The sequence below is a fragment of the Mobula hypostoma genome, chromosome 29 (assembly GCF_963921235.1).
Source record: "Mobula hypostoma chromosome 29, sMobHyp1.1, whole genome shotgun sequence".
NCBI lineage: Eukaryota > Metazoa > Chordata > Chondrichthyes > Myliobatiformes > Myliobatidae > Mobula > Mobula hypostoma.
This window is the reverse complement of record NC_086125.1, coordinates 6,696,262-6,715,151: the sequence shown is the minus strand read 5'-3', so window position 1 is coordinate 6,715,151 and position 18,890 is coordinate 6,696,262. Positions and strand designations below refer to the sequence as shown.

Below are 18,890 nucleotides of genomic sequence, written 5' to 3'. Positions count from 1 at the left end.
AAGAGGGGAGAGCTGAAGTATGTGTTATTGCGTGCATGACAGAGGGAGGGGGCAGTGCTCACGCTGGTGCAAATGAGCGAGAGGGTCAATGCTTGTGCGTGGGAATGGGATTCTGATGTTTCTGACATTCATTTGTTTTTGTTTCGTGGATGTCTGTGAAGAGTACGAATTTCAGAATGTTTACTGTAGACATTCTCTGATGCTAAATGGAACCATTTAATCAGCTGGGAGGTGATGGGTGGATCCATGTGAGGGACGATAAGCAGGTGGAAGAGGGGAGAGCGGACGTAGCAGTAGAGGCTGGGAGGTGATGGGTGGATTTGACAGAGGGCAGCGGATGATGGAATCTGATAAGAGAGGAAGGTGGAGAATGGAATCAATGGGGAGGTGAGATACAATCGGAGTAGGGGGGGTCCCAGTGGGAGGAGTGTGGGGAAGACAGGCAGATGGAATGGTGAAGAAGGGGAAATATAGGACAATGAGAGATGGAGTGAATGAGGAAAGACTGGGTAGATCAGGAATGGGGGTAGTAGTTGCAGTTTAGTGAAACTAAATTATTCAAAGTTCATGCTCTTGGGTTGTAGACTGTCTGATGGAATGTGAAGCACCCTTCCTCCAGGTTGCTTTGATAGTCACCCCTGGCAGTGAAGGAGGTGAGGGTACAGATGATAAACACGACAACATCTGCAGACGCTGGAAATCCAAGCAACACACGTAGCTCAGCAGGGTCTCAGCCTGAAACGTTGACTGCTTACTCTTCCATAGATACTACGTGACCTGCTAAGTTCCCCCAGCATTTTATGTATGTTGCAAGGGTAGAGATAGCCCGTATGGGAATGGGGAGTAGAATTAAAGCAACATATATCAAAGTTGCTGGTGAACGCAGCAGGCCAAGCAGCATCTATAGGAAGAGGCGCAGTCGACGTTTCAGGCCGAAACCCTTCGTCAGGACTAACTGAAGGAAGAGTGAGTAAGGGATTTGAAAGCTGGAGGGGGAGGGGGAGATGCAAAATGATAGGAGAAGACAGGAGGGGGAGGGATAGAGCCGAGAGCTGGACAGGTGATTGGCAAAGGGGATACGAGAGGATCATGGGACAGGAGGCCTAGGGAGAAAGACGGGGGGGGGTGACCCAGAGGATGGGCAAGAGGTATATTTAGAGGGACAGAGGGAGAAAAAGGAGAGTGAGAGAAAGAATGTGTGCATAAAAATGAGTAACAGCTGGGGTACGAGGGGGAGGTGGGGCCTAGCGGAAGTTAGAGAAGTCAATGTTCATGCCATCAGGCTGGAGGCTACCCAGATGGAATATCAGGTGTTGTTCCTCCAACCTGAGTGTGGCTTCATCTTTACAGTAGAGGAGGCCGTGGATAGACATGTCAGAATGGGAATGGGATGTGGAATTAAAATGTGTGGCCACTGGGAGATCCTGCTTTCTCTGGCGGACAGAGCGTAGATGTTCAGCAAAGCAGTCTCCCAGTCTGCGTCGGGTCTCACCAATATATAAAAGGCCACATCGGGAGCACCGGACGCAGTATATCACCCCAGTCGACTCACAGGTGAAGTGATGCCTCACCTGGAAGGACTGTTTGGGGCCCTGAATGGTGGTAAGGGAGGAAGTGTAAGGGCATGTGTAGCACTTGTTCCGCTTACACGGATAAGTGCCAGGAGGGAGATCAGTGGGGAGGGATGGGGGGGACGAATGGACAAGGGAGTTGTGTAGGGAGCGATCCCTGCGGAATGCAGAGAGAGGGGGGAGGGAAAGATGTGCTTAGTGGTGGGATCCCGTTGGAGGTGGCGGAAGTTACGGAGAATAATATGTTGGACCCGGAGGCTGGTGGGGTGGTAGGTGAGGACCAGGGGAACCCTATTCCTAGTGGGGTGGTGGGAGGATGGAGTGAGAGCAGATGTACGTGAAATGGAGGAGATGCGTTTAAGAGCAGAGTTGATAGTGGAGGAAGGGAAGCCCCTTTCTTTAAAAAATGAAGACATCTCCCTCGTCCTAGAATGAAAAGCCTCATCCTGAGAGCAGATGCGGCGGAGACGGAGGAATTGCGAGAAGGGGATGGCGTTTTTGCAAGAGACAGGGTGAGAAGAGGAATAGTCCAGATAGCTGTGAGAGTCAGTAGGCTTATAGTAGATATCTACTGATTTTCCACTGATATCTACTATAAGCCTACTGACTCTCACAGCTATCTGGACTATTCCTCTTCTCACCCTGTCTCTTGCAAAAACGCCATCCCCTTCTCGCAATTCCTCCGTCTCCGCCGCATCTGCTCTCAGGATGAGGCTTTTCATTCTAGGACGAGGGAGATGTCTTCATTTTTTAAAGAAAGGGGCTTCCCTTCCTCCACTATCAACTCTGCTCTTAAACGCATCTCCTCCATTTCACGTACATCTGCTCTCACTCCATCCTCCCACCACCCCACTAGGAATAGGGTTCCCCTGGTCCTCACCTACCACCCCACCAGCCTCCGGGTCCAACATATTATTCTCCGTAACTTCCGCCACCTCCAACGGGATCCCACCACTAAGCACATCTTTCCCTCCCCCCCTCTCTCTGCATTCCGCAGGGATCGCTCCCTACACAACTCCCTTGTCCATTCGTCCCCCCCATCCCTCCCCACTGATCTCCCTCCTGGCACTTATCCGTGTAAGCGGAACAAGTGCTACACATGCCCTTACACTTCCTCCCTTACCACCATTCAGGGCCCCAAACAGTCCTTCCAGGTGAGGCATCACTTCACCTGTGAGTCGACTGGGGTGATATACTGCGTCCGGTGCTCCCGATGTGGCCTTTTATATATTGGTGAGACCCGACGCAGACTGGGAGACTGCTTTGCTGAACATCTACGCTCTGTCCGCCAGAGAAAGCAGGATCTCCCAGTGGCCACACATTTTAATTCCACATCCCATTCCCATTCTGACATGTCTATCCACGGCCTCCTCTACTGTAAAGATGAAGCCACACTCAGGTTGGAGGAACAACACCTTATATTCCGTCTGGGTAGCCTCCAACCTGATGGCATGAACATTGACTTCTCTAACTTCCGCTAGGCCCCACCTCCCCCTCGTACCCCAGCTGTTACTCATTTTTATGCACACATTCTTTCTCTCACTCTCCTTTTTCTCCCTCTGTCCCTCTGAATATACCTCTTGCCCATCCTCTGGGTCACCCCCCCCCCTCTTTCTCCCTAGGCCTCCTGTCCCATGATCCTCTCGTATCCCCTTTGCCAATCACCTGTCCAGCTCTCGGCTCTATCCCTCCCCCTCCTGTCTTCTCCTATCATTTTGCATCTCCCCCTCCCCCTCCAGCTTTCAAATCCCTTACTCACTCTTCCTTCAGTTAGTCCTGACGAAGGGTTTCGGCCCGAAACGTCGACTGTACCTCTTCCTATAGATGCTGCCTGGCCTGCTGCGTTCACCAGCAACTTTGATGTATGTTGCTTGAATTTCCAGCATCTGCAGAATTCCTGTTGTTTGGGAGTAGAATTAAACTTGTTTTGTTCCACAGATCCATCCTCCCTCCTTCCTTCTTACTAACTCGTATCTCTCTCTTCCCCAGTTCTGACAAAGCATCTGTTGTTTCTCTCCACAGACACCGGCCGGCCTGCTGAGTGTCTTTCCCAGGAATTTCTGGTGTTTATCTCAGTCAGGAGATGGCAGCCAATCTGCAGCTGCTTCCACAGGCCAACACACCAGAGCACTGTGACGTGGTCTAATCCCCAATTACAGCGTGACGATGTATAACAGTGTCCAAAATAAAGCACTGGTAAAACAGTCTGTGAGGTTGGACAGCACAGGGGTGTGGGTGTGTTACAGGGGGACATTAGGGACCCTTTGCTGGTTTAGTGCCACACAGTAAATTAAGCCCTGATTGCTCCTATGCCTTCTGCCTTCTGTTACAGATGTTGCCCTGCATTAGAGTAGCTTTGTTCAAATTATGAAAGAGATCCCAGATCAGACCCAAACTTGTGGAGAGTTAACACGGACATTGGGCTTGTGTTTTCTTACATATATATATATATATATATGGTACTTAGCTTCAAAAGAAAAATCTGTATTCATCCCTCCTTTTTGTAAAGAAAGTATACACACAAAATCACTGCAATGGAACATTAGTTTCTAAAGGGCTGTGGGTGAAAGTTATCCAGGAGTTTTAACTCGCTTTTTATTGGTGGGGTCTCGGTTAATCCTCCTTAGCAGCCATGAACACAAATGCTTGATGCCAATTGCGGGGAATCTGATTCACGGACAGCTGTTGTGGGATTTTCCGACGCGGAGATTCTGCAGCTAAAATTCATCGATGATGGCAGTGATGCTCTGGAAAACGTCCTCCTCTGTTCCTTCCCCTTGAATCTAAGAGAGACCAAGACAAATCTCACTAAAGTGGTCAGCCCACTGGTGACAGCCCACACTGTTCAAAGTAACACGTATGGTTTATGCACCTCGTCCCCCTTCATCTATCCCACCTCCCCAGATACGTGTCACTTTTGCCCTTTGTCCTTGACAAGTTGTGGACACAAGCTCACCACAAAATCCAGCCTACCTTTCCTGGACACTTGTCTACACTTCCCATGGCCTAGGGAGAACAACCAACATAATTAATGACCCCACCCACCCTGGAGAGTCTCTTTTCTCCACCCTTCTTCCATCAGGTAGGAGATCCTAAACCCTGAGAGCATGTACTATCAGGCTCAAGGACAGCTCCTATGCCACTGTTACAAGATCCTTGAATGAACCTCTTCTATAAAATAGATGACTTCTTGATCTCATAATCACTCCCACTGAACCTCATTGTCCACCTGCTCTGCCCGTTCTCTGTAACTGTAATACTATTCTGGGAGAAGATGGCACCAACCAACTAAAGTGATGCCCTCAAGACGGTTCACGAAGCAATTTACTTCACTTCTTTAATATCTTTTTTAAAATTTCAGATGTGGTTCTGCTATTGTTAGAGCGTGTTATCTATACTCTGCCGGTGTGATTTTGAGCCAGTCAGGCGATCCGGACCTTTGCTATCCTTGGAAGTGATCCACGAGGCTGTGACCAAAGCCGGGAAGCCAGGAGATGGGGGCTCGGGCCCCATGATAGACTCCACCTCCAGCCGAGCTCACCGATTAAAGCCCTGAGGAAGACTGAAGTCATCGAGGTGAGTGCGGAGGTGAGCAAGCGCTCGGGGCTGCTTACCGGCCTCTCGCTCGCTGCTGCCGCAGAAGTTGTGTGCGTGTGGCGGGCCCTCAGTCTCCCTCTCACTGCTTCCGAAGGAAGGAAGGTCCTTGTGTTCGAGTGTGCTCTCTCCCCCTCCGTGGTGTCGGAGCGAGGTTTAACTGACACGGATTGTAGACTCGGACTCTAATTCAGGTTTATGATGTGTTCTAGTCCTGGTTCTGGTCCTTTAGGGCGATATTTGAATCAGGGTGGTCTGCAGATAATGAACATTGAGCTGAACTGAACTGAAACATGCCTTTTGGTTCTTCTGTTCTCGTATTCTGTGTTTTCACTCATTTTTTTGTTGGCGCTTTGCGCGTTGATGTTTGATGCTTTTTCTTTGAATGGTTGGTTCCGTGGCTCTTCTTTGTCCGTCAGGAGGATGGGGCTTCTGGTTTAAGGTGGTGTGATTTCTGGCTGGTGGGCAATGAAGCAAAGAAAAGTACTAAACACTTTGTTAATCACTCTTTTCCTGGCACATGATCATTGCAAGTAATAGTCTGTAACTTCCCTTTGGGCTTGTAGACAATTCGATGTGGCAGAACCGAGGCGAGGCGAGGCGAGGCAAGGCAGCGGGCCCATCACCGAGTGTGAGGAAGGCCCGAGGTTCGATCGTTTTAAAAGCCGTGCTGAAGGCCGGATTGAGATGGCGGCCCCGGAGCGCACACCGATTCAACTGAGCTTGATGTTCGGATGGAGGCTGCAGTGCCGTGCGGAATTGGAGAGGTCGGTTACAGGCTGAGTCGAGGCGGTGGGGTCTAGACCCCGGAGCGTACCGGGGTGATTAAACCCGATGTTTGGACACTGATTTAGGCACTGGGCCAGATTGAAAAGGTCAGGGTGTCGGGGCCCAAGGCAAGTGATGGGCTGGTTCAGGTCACTGCTCCACGACCCAGCTCTGTGCTGAACTGTGGGACTTCAGTTCAGAACCTTACTTGCTTGCATGACGTTTTATTCTCTCTCTCTACACAGTGGGTGTTCGACAGTCTTTTTTAAAATATGGGTTCTTTTGGGTTTCCTTGTTTCATGGCTGCCTGTTAGGAGACAAATCTCAGGGTTCTGTAATGTATTCATTCTTTGGTAATAAATGTACTTTGAATCTATGAATTTATAGGAGCATTTATTGACAAATTGCCAGTTCGCCAGTTCGCTGCTGTTGTCACTGCGTGGTCGGGAATCTTCTGGAGGGAAGGCCTCAAAATCCCCAGCTTTCCCTGCTGTTGGCGACCGAGATTGAGGTCGAATCGTTCGGACAGAGTACTCGGTGTCGGAGGGCTGATCGGAGGCTCGAAGTTTTCGGACGACTCAGAGTCGGACTGTGGTCGGGCATGGCAGGGAGAGTTTTCTTCCTTCTCCCGTCTGCGTGAGATGTGGGACATTTGAGAGACTTTGAACTTTACTGTGCTCATGGACTTCTTCATCAAGTTATGGTATTGTTGCACTGTTGTAACTATATGTTATAATTATGTGGTTTTGTCAGTTTTTTCAGTCTTGGTCTGTCCTGTGTTTTGTGATATCACACCGGAGGAAATATTGTATCATTTCTTAATGCATGCATTACTAAATGACAATAAAAGAGGACTGCGCGTCTTCATAATCTAATGTAAATTGCCCATATTCATTACCAAGGACTAGATAATTTAGAGCAGTTATGGCCAGATTGTTCTTAAGGCTCAATGCCAGCAAATACAGGTGAAAGAAATACCTTTTATGAATACTCAATCCCACCTGAACAAGTTTATTCACAAGGATTGTGCCACACAGCTACAAGTATATTAGTCTCTTTTCTGTAAACTGATAATCAGAAATTAGGGATAAAATGCAACTCCCAGACAACCAGCAGAATAAAGGTGCAAAGTGTCAAAAAAACTTACCCCTCATACCCCCCTTGAATCCACCCCCTCTCACCTTCAATGCATGGCCTCTGGTATTAGACATTTCAACCCTGGGAAACAGATGCTCCCTGTCTCTCATAATCTTATAAACCTCTAGCAGATCTCCCTCAGCCTCCGCCACTCCAGAGAAAACCTCTCAAGTTTGTCCAGCCTCTCATTATAGCACATGGCCCATAAACCAGGCGGCATCCTGGTAAACCCCTTCTGCACCCTCTCCAAAGCCTCAACACCCTTCCTACAGTGGGGTGACCAGAACTGTATGTAATTCTCCAGATGTGGCCTAACCAGAGTTTTATAAAGTTGCAACATAACCATTTTTGAACTCAATGCCTCTACTAATAAAATTGAACCATTTCTGTTAATACCGTTCTCTGCAACCCAATGTTTTATCAAACTTTTGTCAGGTAATGCCCCATCAAATTCTTCTGGATCTTTTACTACATTACAATCATTGAATTCAAGCGAATTGCTGACTTTGGGGTCATGTGTTACTCTTGTATTGTTGTCCCTTCGGCCCCTCTGAAGTAGTCTATCTCACCATTCCCTGTAACACACTGCACCCTCTTTAATCTTCTATTATCTTCCCAAGGCCGAATGAGCCAGCAATACCCAGTTCTTGAGTATGATGTAATAATTGTTATTGTTGCAGAAAGTCTTGAGCAGTTTTAATTTAGTGGATAGGAGAGGATATTTCCTCCTTTGTACAACCCGGAACTAAAGACACGTCAGCTAAGACAGATGAGCAGAAGTAGAATGCTTGGTGGGCGGAAGAACCTTTGAATACTGTTGAGGCAGATTCACAGATTTCTGATGAGCAGGGATAAGACTTTCACCTGCTTACCTTCCCTGTAAGGTGTTCTCCCCGCACACCCACCAACTCACCTCAATCTGCCGGGGACCCATCTACATGATAGTAGACAACTACCCTACCTGCCAGCACATCTTTGGGATGTGAGAGGAAACCAGAGCCCCATTCTTCCCCCCACCACCCCGGGGAAGTCGACAAGGCCAGAGGGAGAACGTGCACGGTCCACATAGGCAGCAACTGAGGTCAGATTCCAAGCCAGGTCCATGGAGCCCTGAGGCAGTAGCACTACCCGCAGTATCACTGTGCCACCTGAAGGGGGAGTATTTTTATAGCCTCATTCACATCTCCATTGAAGTCGATGCAGACCCTCCACATGGTCGTGCAGAAACTTTTCCACAACCACCCGATGTTAAAATGGTCGGTAGAATGGAGGGAGAGATTGCTCACCACCTTTCAACAGATCAACTCCCAATGCTGCCGGTAAGGAGTTTTGTACGTTCTCCCCGTGACCGCGTGGGTTTCCTCCGGGTGCTCCAGTTTCCTCCCACAGTCCAAAGACGTACCGGTTGGTAGGTTAATTGGTCATTGCAAATTGTCCCGTGATTAGGCTCGGATTAAATTGGGTGATTGCCAGGCGGTGCGTCTAGAAGGTCTAGAAGTGCCTATTCCACACTGGATCCCAATAAATACATAAATAAAAGCCAAACCTCCAACTCAAATTGACCAGATTATGGCAGGTTTGACTCTGTGGCACGGCTAGCTGCTGCCTCATAGAGCCAGAGGTCCGGCTTCCATCCTGTCCGCTGGTGCTGTCTATGTGGAGTTTGCTCGTTTCTCCCTATTGGGTACTCCAGATTCCTCCAACAGCTAAAAAGGTGGGTGGGTTGGTAGGTTCATTGGTCGCTGGGTGTGGTAGAATCTGGGAGGGAGGTTACTGAGTACGTGCGGGAAGTAAGTGAAGTGGGTGAATGTGAATAGGTGGTGAGGCCGCGTTGCATCCCACCCCCCCCGACTTCCCAAAGCCAACGCCTTTCATCAGAACCAATTGGCAGAAAGACGTGAAGCAGTCTGTACCTTCCGCAGCAGTCCTTTGTTTTCGTAGTGTTTCACAACAGGAACGGAGTCAGCAAAGTAGGTCTGAACACGCTTGCTGATGGTCACCTCGTTGTCATCGAAGCGTCCGCCCGTTTGTCCGCGGTTTATTAGGCGCTGCTTCATGACCTCAGGGCTGCAGTCAATGAGAAGTACGATACTGGGAGGTGCGAACTGGGGAGAGAGAAAGAGGCAGCCGTTAGGTTAATGCATCTCCACGCAGAGATCGACCTGCGCACTTGCTCCACGACCGCGTTATTACAAGTGACTATTTCCACCAACCAAAACTCTCAAATTTCTACAGATGTACCGTGAAGAGCGTTCTAACTGGCTGCATCACCATCTGGTATGGCGGGGTGGGGTCTACGGCACAGGATCAAAATAAGCTGCAGAAAGTTGTAACCTTAGTCATCTCCATCATGGGCACTGGCCTCCGCAGTATCCAGGGCATCTTCAAGGAGCGATGCTTCAAAAAGGCAGCATCCATCATTAAGGGCCCCACCACCCAGGACATGCCCTCTTCTCATTGCTACCACCAGGAAGGAGGTTCAGGAGCCTGAAACCACACAATCAATGATTCAGGAACAGCTTCTTCCCCCTCACCATCTGATTACTGAATGGACATTGAACCCATGAACACTACCTCAATACTTTTTTATTTCTAATTTTGCACTATTTATTTAATTGAACTGTTTAATACATAAATTTACTGTAATTCATTCTTTTTCTATTATCACAATTGCATGGTATTGCTGGCCCAAAGTCAACAAATTTCACGACAATCTCCCCTCTCTCTTTGCAACACACATCGAAGTTGCTGGTGAACGCAGCAGGCCAGGCAACATCTCTAGGAAGAGGTGCAGTCGACGTTTCGGGCCGAGACCCTTTGTCAGGACTAACTGAAAGAAGAGCTAGTAAGAGATTTGAAAGTGGGAGGGGGAGGGGGAGATCCAAAATGATAGGAGAAAACAGGAGGGGGAGGGATGGAGCCAAGAGCTGGACAGGTGATTGGCAAAAGGGATACGAGAGGATCGTGGGACAGGAGGCCCAGGGAGAAAGAAAAGGGGGAGGGGGGAAAACCCAGAGGATGGGCAAGAGGTATAGTCAGAGGGACAGAGGGAGAAAAAGGAGAGAGAGAGAAAGAATGTGTGTATATAAATAAATAACGGATGGGGTACGAGGGGGAGGTGGGGCATTAGCGGAAGTTAGAGAAGTCAATGTTCATGCCATCAGGTTGGAGGCTACCCAGACGGAACATAAGGTGTTGTTCCTCCAACCTGAGTGTGGCTTCATCTTTACAGTAGAGGAGGCCATGGATAGACATATCAGAATAGGAATGGGATGTGGAATTAAAAATTGATGGTATAAGAAAATGAATGATATAAGAAGTAGTAAAGGGATTCCTGTGCTTAAAAAGTAAGGACAAAATGGCAATTAACAATGTAGAAAAAGCAGCAATATTGGCAAAAGCTTTTGTAAGCATACATAGCTCGGAGAATTTGATGGTTGAGGCTAGACAGCAAAGGGAGGAGAGGCTTAAGCAAAATTCAGGAATTACGGACAAAAGAGCAACATCGGAAGAAGTGCTGGATACACCTGTTAGCACAACAGAAATAGAAAGAGCCATTATGAATGCGTGGCAAACTTCTCCTGGGAAGGATCAAGTATGGGGTATAATGCTGAAGCATTTATCAAGAAGTGCACTTCTAGTTCTACAGAGACTGTTTAATAAGATATGGGAAATAGGTAAACTACCAACTGCATGGAAACACTCTGTTATTGTTCCAGTATTAAAACCTGGTAAAGATTCATCAGACCCAACAAATTATAGACCAATTGCACTGACTTCACAGCTAGGTAAACTTATGGGACGAATAATAACTGATAGGCTTACATACTTTCTAGAAAAAAGAAATCTTATTTCTCCCTACCAAAGCAGTTTTCGTAAAGGAAGAACTACAGTAGATTCAATACTTAGCTTTTGGAATCTGAAATTAGGAAGGCTCAACAAGTAAAGAAATGGTCCTGGCAGTATTTTTTGACATAGAAAAGGCATACGATATGCTCCGGAAAGAAGGAGTGTTAACTAAATTGAAAGAACTAGGGGTGGAAGGAAAATTATATAACTGGGTTCTAGACTTTCTTTTTGATCGAACAATTCAAGTCAAGGTGGAAGCAGGGTACTCCAGGACATACTTGGTTGAAAATGGAACACCACAAGGTAGTGTCTGCAGTCCATTATTATTTTCCACAGTGATAAATGACATATTTGCACAAGTTGAACATAGTGTGGGGAAATCCTTATATGCAGATGACGGGGCTTTATGGGTGAGGGGAAGAAATTTAATTTATATACAAAGGAAAATGCAAGATGCAATAAATTTAAAGTGGAGGAGTGGGCAAATAAATGGGGTTTCAAATTGTCTACAAGTCAGTCGCAAGTGATATGTTTCTCAAAAAGTCACAAACTAGTTAGAAGGGCCTTCTTGAAGATAAATCCAAGGAAGGCGACGGGCCCAGATGGCGTCCCAGGACGGGTTCTCCGGGCCTGTGCAAGCGAGCTAGCTGGAGTGTTTGCTGACATCTTCAACTGCTCCTTGCTTCAGTCTAAGATCCCCTCGTGTTTTAAGAAGGTAACGATAATCCCAGTGCCGAAGAAGAGCAAGGTGGCATGCCTGAATGACTATCGACCTGTGGCTCTGACATCAATTGCTATGAAGTGCTTCGAGCAATTGGTAATGACACAAATCAACCACAGCCTACCGGTCAACCTCGACGCTTTGCAATTCGCCTACCGGAGCAACAGGTCAATGGCAGATGCCATCTCTCTGGCCCTATATTCCTCCCTAGAACACCTGGAGAATAAAGACGCATATGTAAGGCTCCTTTTCATTGACTACAGCTCTGCCTTTAATACCATCATTCCAAATAAACTGATTCCTAAGCTCCGGAACCTGGGCCTTAGCACTCAGATCTGCAGCTGGATCTTCAACTTCCTCACAGACAGGACCCAGGCTGTAAAAATAGGGAACAAGCTCTCCTCTACGATCACTCTGAGCACCAGTGCCCCACAAGGCTGTGTACTCAGCCCCCTACTGTACTCACTGTACACCCATGATTGTGTAGCCGAGTTTCCATCAATCTCAATACATAAGTTTGCTGATGACATAACAATTGTAGGCCGTATCTCGGGTAATGATGAGTTTGAGTACAGAGAGGAAATTAAAAACCTGGTGGCATGGTGTGAAGACGATAACCATCCCTCAACGTCAGCAAGACGAAGGAATTGGTTGTTGACTTCAGAAGGAGTAGCGGACCGCACAACTCAATTTACATCGGTGGTGCGTAAGTGGAACAGGTCAAAAGCTTTAAGTTCCTCAGGGTCAGTATCACAAATAACCTGACTTGGTCCAACCAAACAGGGTTCACTGCCAAGAAGGCCCACCAGCGCCTTTACTTCCTGAGAAAACTAAAGAAATTTGGCCTGTCCCCTAAAACCCTCACTAACTTTTATAGATGCACCGTAGAAAGCATTCTTCAAGGGTGCATCACAACCTGGTATGGAAGTTGTCCTGTCCAAGACCGAAAGAAGCTGCAGGAGATCGTGAACACGGCACAGCACATCACACAAACCAATCTTCCGTCTGTGGACTCACTTTACACCGCACGCTGTCGGAGCAGTGCTGCCAGGATAATCAAGGACACGACCCACCCAACCAACACACTTTTCGTCCCTCTTCCCTCCAGGAGAAGGTTCAGGAGCTTGAAGACTCGTACGGCCAGATTTGGGAACCGCTTCTTTCCAGCTGTGATAAGACTGCTGAACGGATCCTGACCCAGATCTGGGCCGTACCCTCCAAATACCCGGACCTGCCTCTCGGTTTTTTTGCACTACCTTACTTTCCATTTTTCTATTTTCTATTTATGATTTATAATTTAAATTTTTAATATTTACTAATTTTTAACTATTTTTAATATTTAATATTTGTAATCCAGGGAGTGTGAAGCGCAGAATCAAATATCGCTGTGATGATTGTACGTTCTAGTACCAATTGTTTGGCAACAATGAAGTATAAAGTATAAAGTATAAAGTGGGAATTCAAGAGAAATACAGATCTGTACCATGAAGTATCTGAAAGACTTGGGTTTATTATATAGAATATAGGGAATGCATTTCTTTTCCCTTCTCCTGTTTATCCATCGATCCACACTCCAGTCTAGCAGGTGGCGGTAATGCACCTTAAAATTGGTTTGCCAACCGCCATAAAACAACACAAGAAGAAGAAGCAGCAGCCTCTGGCTGCCGAACTGTTCCTTTCCCTTCCCCTTCCCTTCCTTCGGAAGCCTTGCCTGAAGACTAGCCTGCAACCTCGCCTATATCACTGTTAAGTTCTACTGCTGGTGCAAGACCAGAGCCTTGCTGTGTCTAGATAAGGAACTGTCTTTCATTGTTTGGAACTATCTCTGTGTCCACACTTTCGCTAGGTAGGTCCGGCTGTTTGCCGCTACCTTGTGTTGGGAACCGTCTCTGTGTCCACACCTTTGCTAGGTAGATCTGGCCGTTTGCCACTACCTTGTGTTGGGAACTGTCTCTCTGTGTTCTGTGTACGAGTCCGGGCCCTACATCCTGCTCTCTAGGAGGGGTCCTGTCTCTTTTTAGAGCTCCAGCCCCAAGTCCTGTTCCCCAGGAGGGGTCCTGGCTCTGTGTTCCATGTCACTGTGTTCCTGTTCTGCCAAGACCTCGGCTCTGTGTTTCCTGCTCTGCCAAGACCAAGACAAGGCCTTGTGGTCTCGTCCTGTCCTTGTGCCTCGTCCTGCCCAGGAAAGCCTCAAAGAATCTAAGCCTTCTCATGTCCTCACCTAGTTCCGGGGTCCGAGCCCGAGTCAAGACCTAGGTTCTGGGTCCTTGTCCAGCCTCTGGCTCGGAGTCCACGCCCAGGCTCCTAATTCCCAGTTCCTTATCCTGGTCCTGTTTTCCCAGCCAAAGTCCTAGCCCAAGTCTGTGTTTCTGTCCCAGCTCCTAGTCTGTGTCCTGTCCTGTCCCTAACTCTAGTCCAGTCCAGTTCCTTGTACTTCAGTGTCTGTGTCTTGCATTTGGGTCCACCACCAGCAGCCCCTGTTATGACACTATTTCAGGGGTCCCCAACCTTTTATGCACCACGGACTGGTTTAATATTGACAATATTCTTGCAGACCAGCCAAAATGGGGGGGGGGGGCGCTTCACAGAGATATGACGTTGGAAATGGGAGCAACGTTTTCAGTGCTTTCGTGGCTGTCTCAAATATTCAGCCTTGACTTTGATCCAGAATGCCGGCAGAGATGTTACGTCGAACATACTTTTCAGCCCGCCATCATTTGCAAGCTCGAGGAGTTGATCATCTTCCTGTGCTGACATGGATGATTCACCGGGGACATTCACAAATGGGTCACGGACCCATTCCTTTGCACGTCTTGGGTCATTTGCGGTTGGGAAGTAACGCTCGAATTCTGTCAACAGCGAAGATACATGATCGCGCACCAGCTGTGAGAAGCCGGTGCCGCCTCAGTCTCTTCCAAGTTCCCAAGGTTGGGAACATGTCAAATATGCCCCTGTCCACTCGCCGTCCCCACAGTTCCAGTTTGGCTGTGAAAGCAAACACATTATCTGCCAACTTGAAGACAGTTGTCATTCTCCCCTGAAGTGACAAATTGAGTTCATTGAGCTGGTTGAAGATGTCACACAGATAAGTGAGTTTTGCTATCCACTGAAGTGTGCTGCCAGTGGTGACTTCTTTCTTAATAGAAAACTCTAGCTGCTCTCTTATCTCATAAACCCTGGCCAGGGCTCTCCCCCTTGATAGCCACCTGACTTCAGTGTGTAAGAGAAGGCATTTGTGCTCTGCATCCATTTCCTCGCAAAGCTGCTCAAACAGACGTGAGTTCAGGGCTTTTGCTTTGATGTGATTGATAACTTCAACGTCACTCAATACGCTGTTAAGATCAGGTGACATTTTTCGGCTAGCCAGCATTTCCCTGTGTGTGACACAGTGTGTAGACTGGCATTCAGGAGCAACCTCTTTGACTTGGGTAGTGAAACCAGACAACCTGCAGTTTCTCCCAGCAGTTCACGGCACATGTCCTTGGCAGCAGGCAGAATCAATTCTTCACCAACAGTGAAAGGCTCCTTGGCCTTAGCAATACGGCTAGCCACTAAGTACGACGCTCTCAGAGCAGCAGCGTTTATGGAGATGGTGACTCTCCGCACTTGCTTCTGTTCCGCTTGTTCACGTTTTTTCCGCTCAAGAAACTCAACAGGTTTGTCTTTTAGTGCAGGGTGCTTGGACTCAAGGTGCCGGAGCAGTTTTGAGGGCTTCATTGCCTCATTAGACAGCTTGTCTCCACATATCACACACAGGGGGCTTGGAGCGTGTGAGTCACCGGGCGCAATAAAGCCATATTTTATGTACGACTCGTCGTATTTTTTGTTGAAGGAAGCTTTCTTTTTTTTTGCAGTCTCGGCCTCAGCTGTCTCTGCGTTATCATCACCGTTAGGCCTGTTATGTCTCCTGCCATCTCTTCCAAAGAAACTCTCAAGTGACATTTGTTTTTAACTCATCGAGTAGTTGCAGGTTAAGGACCGACTGATGATCTCGTATGGGTAATGAGCTCGCGTGCGTTCAAGTTCAACAGTGGGCGTGACAGGGAATGAGGAAAGGTGCAGCTGACTCCTATCGCCAAATCATATCGTTTCCTCGCAGCCTGGTAGCACACGCTTTGCGGCCCGGTAGTTGGGGACCACTGATCTACTGCATCCGGTGCTCCCGGTGTGGCTTCCTGTATATCGGAGAGACCCAATGAAGATTGGGAGACTGCTTCGCCGAGAACCTAGGCTCCGTCTGCCAGAAAAAGCAGGATCTCCCAGTGGCCACCCATTTAAATTCCACTTCCCATTCCGACATGTCAGTCTGTGGCCTCCACTACTGTTGCAATGAGGCCACAATCAGGTTGGAGGAGCAACACCTTATATTCCATCTGGGTGGCCTCCAAACTGATGACATGAACATCGATTTCTCGAACAACTGGTAATGCCTCTCCTCTTCTTCACCATTCCCCCTCCCCATTTCCCTCTCTGCCCATCATTTCCCGCAGGTGCTCCTCCCATTTTATTTCTTCCAAGGCCTTCGGTCCTCTCCTATCAGACCGCACCCCCCCCCCGAGCCCTGTATCTCTTTCACCAATCAACTTCCCAGCTCTTTACTTCACCCGTCCCCCTCCTGTTTTTGCCTATCGCCTCCTCCATTCATCCTGGGGAGACCTGCACGATTTCATCCACATGACTTGGGGAAAACAGCCTCATTCACACTGACCAACCAATCAGTCTGTGACCGGCCCATTTAATCTGACTCATCGCACCAGGAACTGGAGTGTATGACTTCCAGTGCTGGCAGCTACACTTGCCGCACGACTCGCATCGGTGAGGGGTTGATGTGAGTGTCCCGGTGAATGGCGCAGTGATGGTGGAACGCACCTTCCGTGCACCAGCCCTCAGGGTTGCGTGAGCGTGGAACGAGCTGGCAGTGGTTTTGATTTCACCAGTTAGAACATAGAACAGTACGGCGCAGAAACAGGCCATTTGGCCCACAATGTTATACTGAGAAAGCAAATCAAAAACCCCCAAACACTAACCCCTCCTGTCTACACAATGTCCATATACCTCCATGTTCCTTACATCCTTGTGCCCATCCAAACTTCTCTTAAGAGCTTTCAATGTATTTGCCTGTACCACCATACCAGGCGTCCATAACTCTCTGAATAAAAAACTTACCATTCACATCCCCTTGAACCTAACCCCCCACCCCCCACCTACAATGCATGCACTCTGGTGTTAGACATTTCAACCCTGGGAAACAGATACTCTCTCCCTGTGCAGTCTATCTACTGTATGTCTCTCATAGTCTTATAAACTTCTATCAGTTCTCCCTTCAGCTCCCGACGCTCCAGAGAAAACAAACCCAAGTTTATCCATGCAAACAATAGGAATTCTGCAGATGCTGGAAATTCAAGCAACACACATCAAAGTTGCTGGTGAATGCAGCAGGCCAGGCAGCATCTCTAGGAAGAGGTACAGTCGACGTTTCAGGCCGAGACCCTTTGTCAGGACAGTTTATCCAGCCTCTCCTGATAGCATGTGCTCTCTAAACCAGGGAGCATCCTGGTAAGCCTCTTCTGCATTGTCTCCAAAGCCTCAACATCCTTCCTATAATCGGGTGACCAGAACTGTACACAATACTCCAGCCTGGCCTAACCAGAGTTTTATAGGAGAAATTTGGCTAAGTACATGGATTGGAGATATATGGACTGCAACCGTCCCAGTTCGGGTCAATAGGGTCAATAATAGTTTGGCCAGGGGTCCTGTATCTGTGCCACAGGACTATTTGAATCTATAACACCCACTAATAAGTACCTACACTCAGTGGCCACTTTATTAGGTACACCTGTACACCTGCTCATTAATGCAAATATCTAATCAGCCAATGACATGGCAGCAACTCAGTGCATAAAAGCATGCAGACATGGTCAAGAGGATCAGTTGTTGCCCAGACCAAATGTCAGAACGGGGAAGAAATGTGATCCAAATGATTTTGACTGTGGGATGATTGTTGGTGCCTGACGGGGTGGTTTGAGTATCACAACGACTGCTGGTCACCTGGGATTTTCATGCATAACAATCTCTAGAGTTTACAGACAATGGTGTGAAAAACACAAAAAAAAATCCAGTGAGCAGCAGTTTTGTGAGTGAAAACACCTTGTTAATGAGAGAGGTCAGAGGAGAATGGCCAGATTGGTTCAGGCTGACAGGCAGGTGACACATTCCAAAAGTTGTGTGCAGAAGAGTATCTCTGACTGTACAGCATATCAAACCTTGAAATGGAAACCACGGACGCAGGCTGAGCAACAGGAGACCACGGACGTCGTCTGAGCAACAGAAGACCACGGACAGAGACTCAGTGGCTACTTCGAGATACAGGACGTACCCAGTAAAGTGGCTGCTCTGTGTACGTCAATGTGATGGACGCTGATTTGACACCCACACTCCCTGTTTGAATTTCAGCACTGCGGTTAAAGCTTCCCAAACCTTCCACTGACAATAGGTGCAGGAGTAGGCCATTCGGCCCTACGAGCCAGCACTGCCATTCACTATGATCATGGCTGATCATCCACAATCAGTATCCAGGTCCTGCCTTATCCCCATAAACTTTGATTCCGCTATCTTTAAGAGCTCTATCCATCTCTTTCTTGAAAGCATCCAGAGACTTGGCCTCCACAGCCTTCTGGGGCAGAGCATTCCATATATCCACCACTCCCTGGGTGAAAAAGTTTTTCCTCAACTCCATTCTAAATGGCCTACCCCTTATTCTTAAACTGTGGCCTCTGGTTCTGGACTCACCCATCAGCGGGAACATGCTTCCTGCCTCCAGCATGTCCAATCTCTTAATAATCTTATATGTTTCAATCAGATCCCCTCTCATCCTTCTAAATTCCAGTGTATACAAGCCCAGTCGCTCTAATATTTTGACATATGACAGTCCCGCCATCCCGGGAATTAACCTTGTGAACCTACGCTGCACTCCCTCAATAGCAAGAATGTCCTTCCTCAAATTTGGAGACCAAAACTGCACACAATACTCCAGGTGTGGTCTCACCAGGGCCCTGTACAGCTGCAGAAGGACCTCTTTGCTCCTATACTTAATTCCCTTTGTTATGAAGGCCAGCATGCCATTAGCTTTCTTCACTGCCTGCTGTACTTGCATGCTTGCTTTCAGTGACTGATGTACAAGAACACCTAGATCTCGCTGTACTTCCCCTTTTCCTAACTTGACTCCATTTAGATAATGATCTGCCTTCCTG

The 18,890-nt window shown here is 47.9% G+C and overlaps 1 protein-coding gene across 2 annotated transcripts in view; it reads right to left on the bottom strand.

The window, feature by feature from the left end:
* Nucleotides 1–3,463: 3,463 nt before the first annotated feature.
* Nucleotides 3,464–18,890, bottom strand: part of LOC134339422 (adenylate kinase isoenzyme 5-like) — a 136,415-nt gene continuing 120,988 nt past the window's right edge. Inside the window, exons 14-15 of one of the 2 annotated variants that reach the window (XM_063035900.1) lie at nt 8,984–9,175; nt 3,464–4,354 (exon numbers count right to left, since the gene is read on the bottom strand). In XM_063035900.1, the coding sequence (XP_062891970.1) occupies nt 4,289–4,354; nt 8,984–9,175 (258 nt within the window). In that variant the 3' untranslated portion in view covers nt 3,464–4,288. The remainder of the gene's footprint in view (nt 4,355–8,983; nt 9,176–18,890) is intronic. The other variant, XM_063035899.1, reaches the window with a different exon arrangement.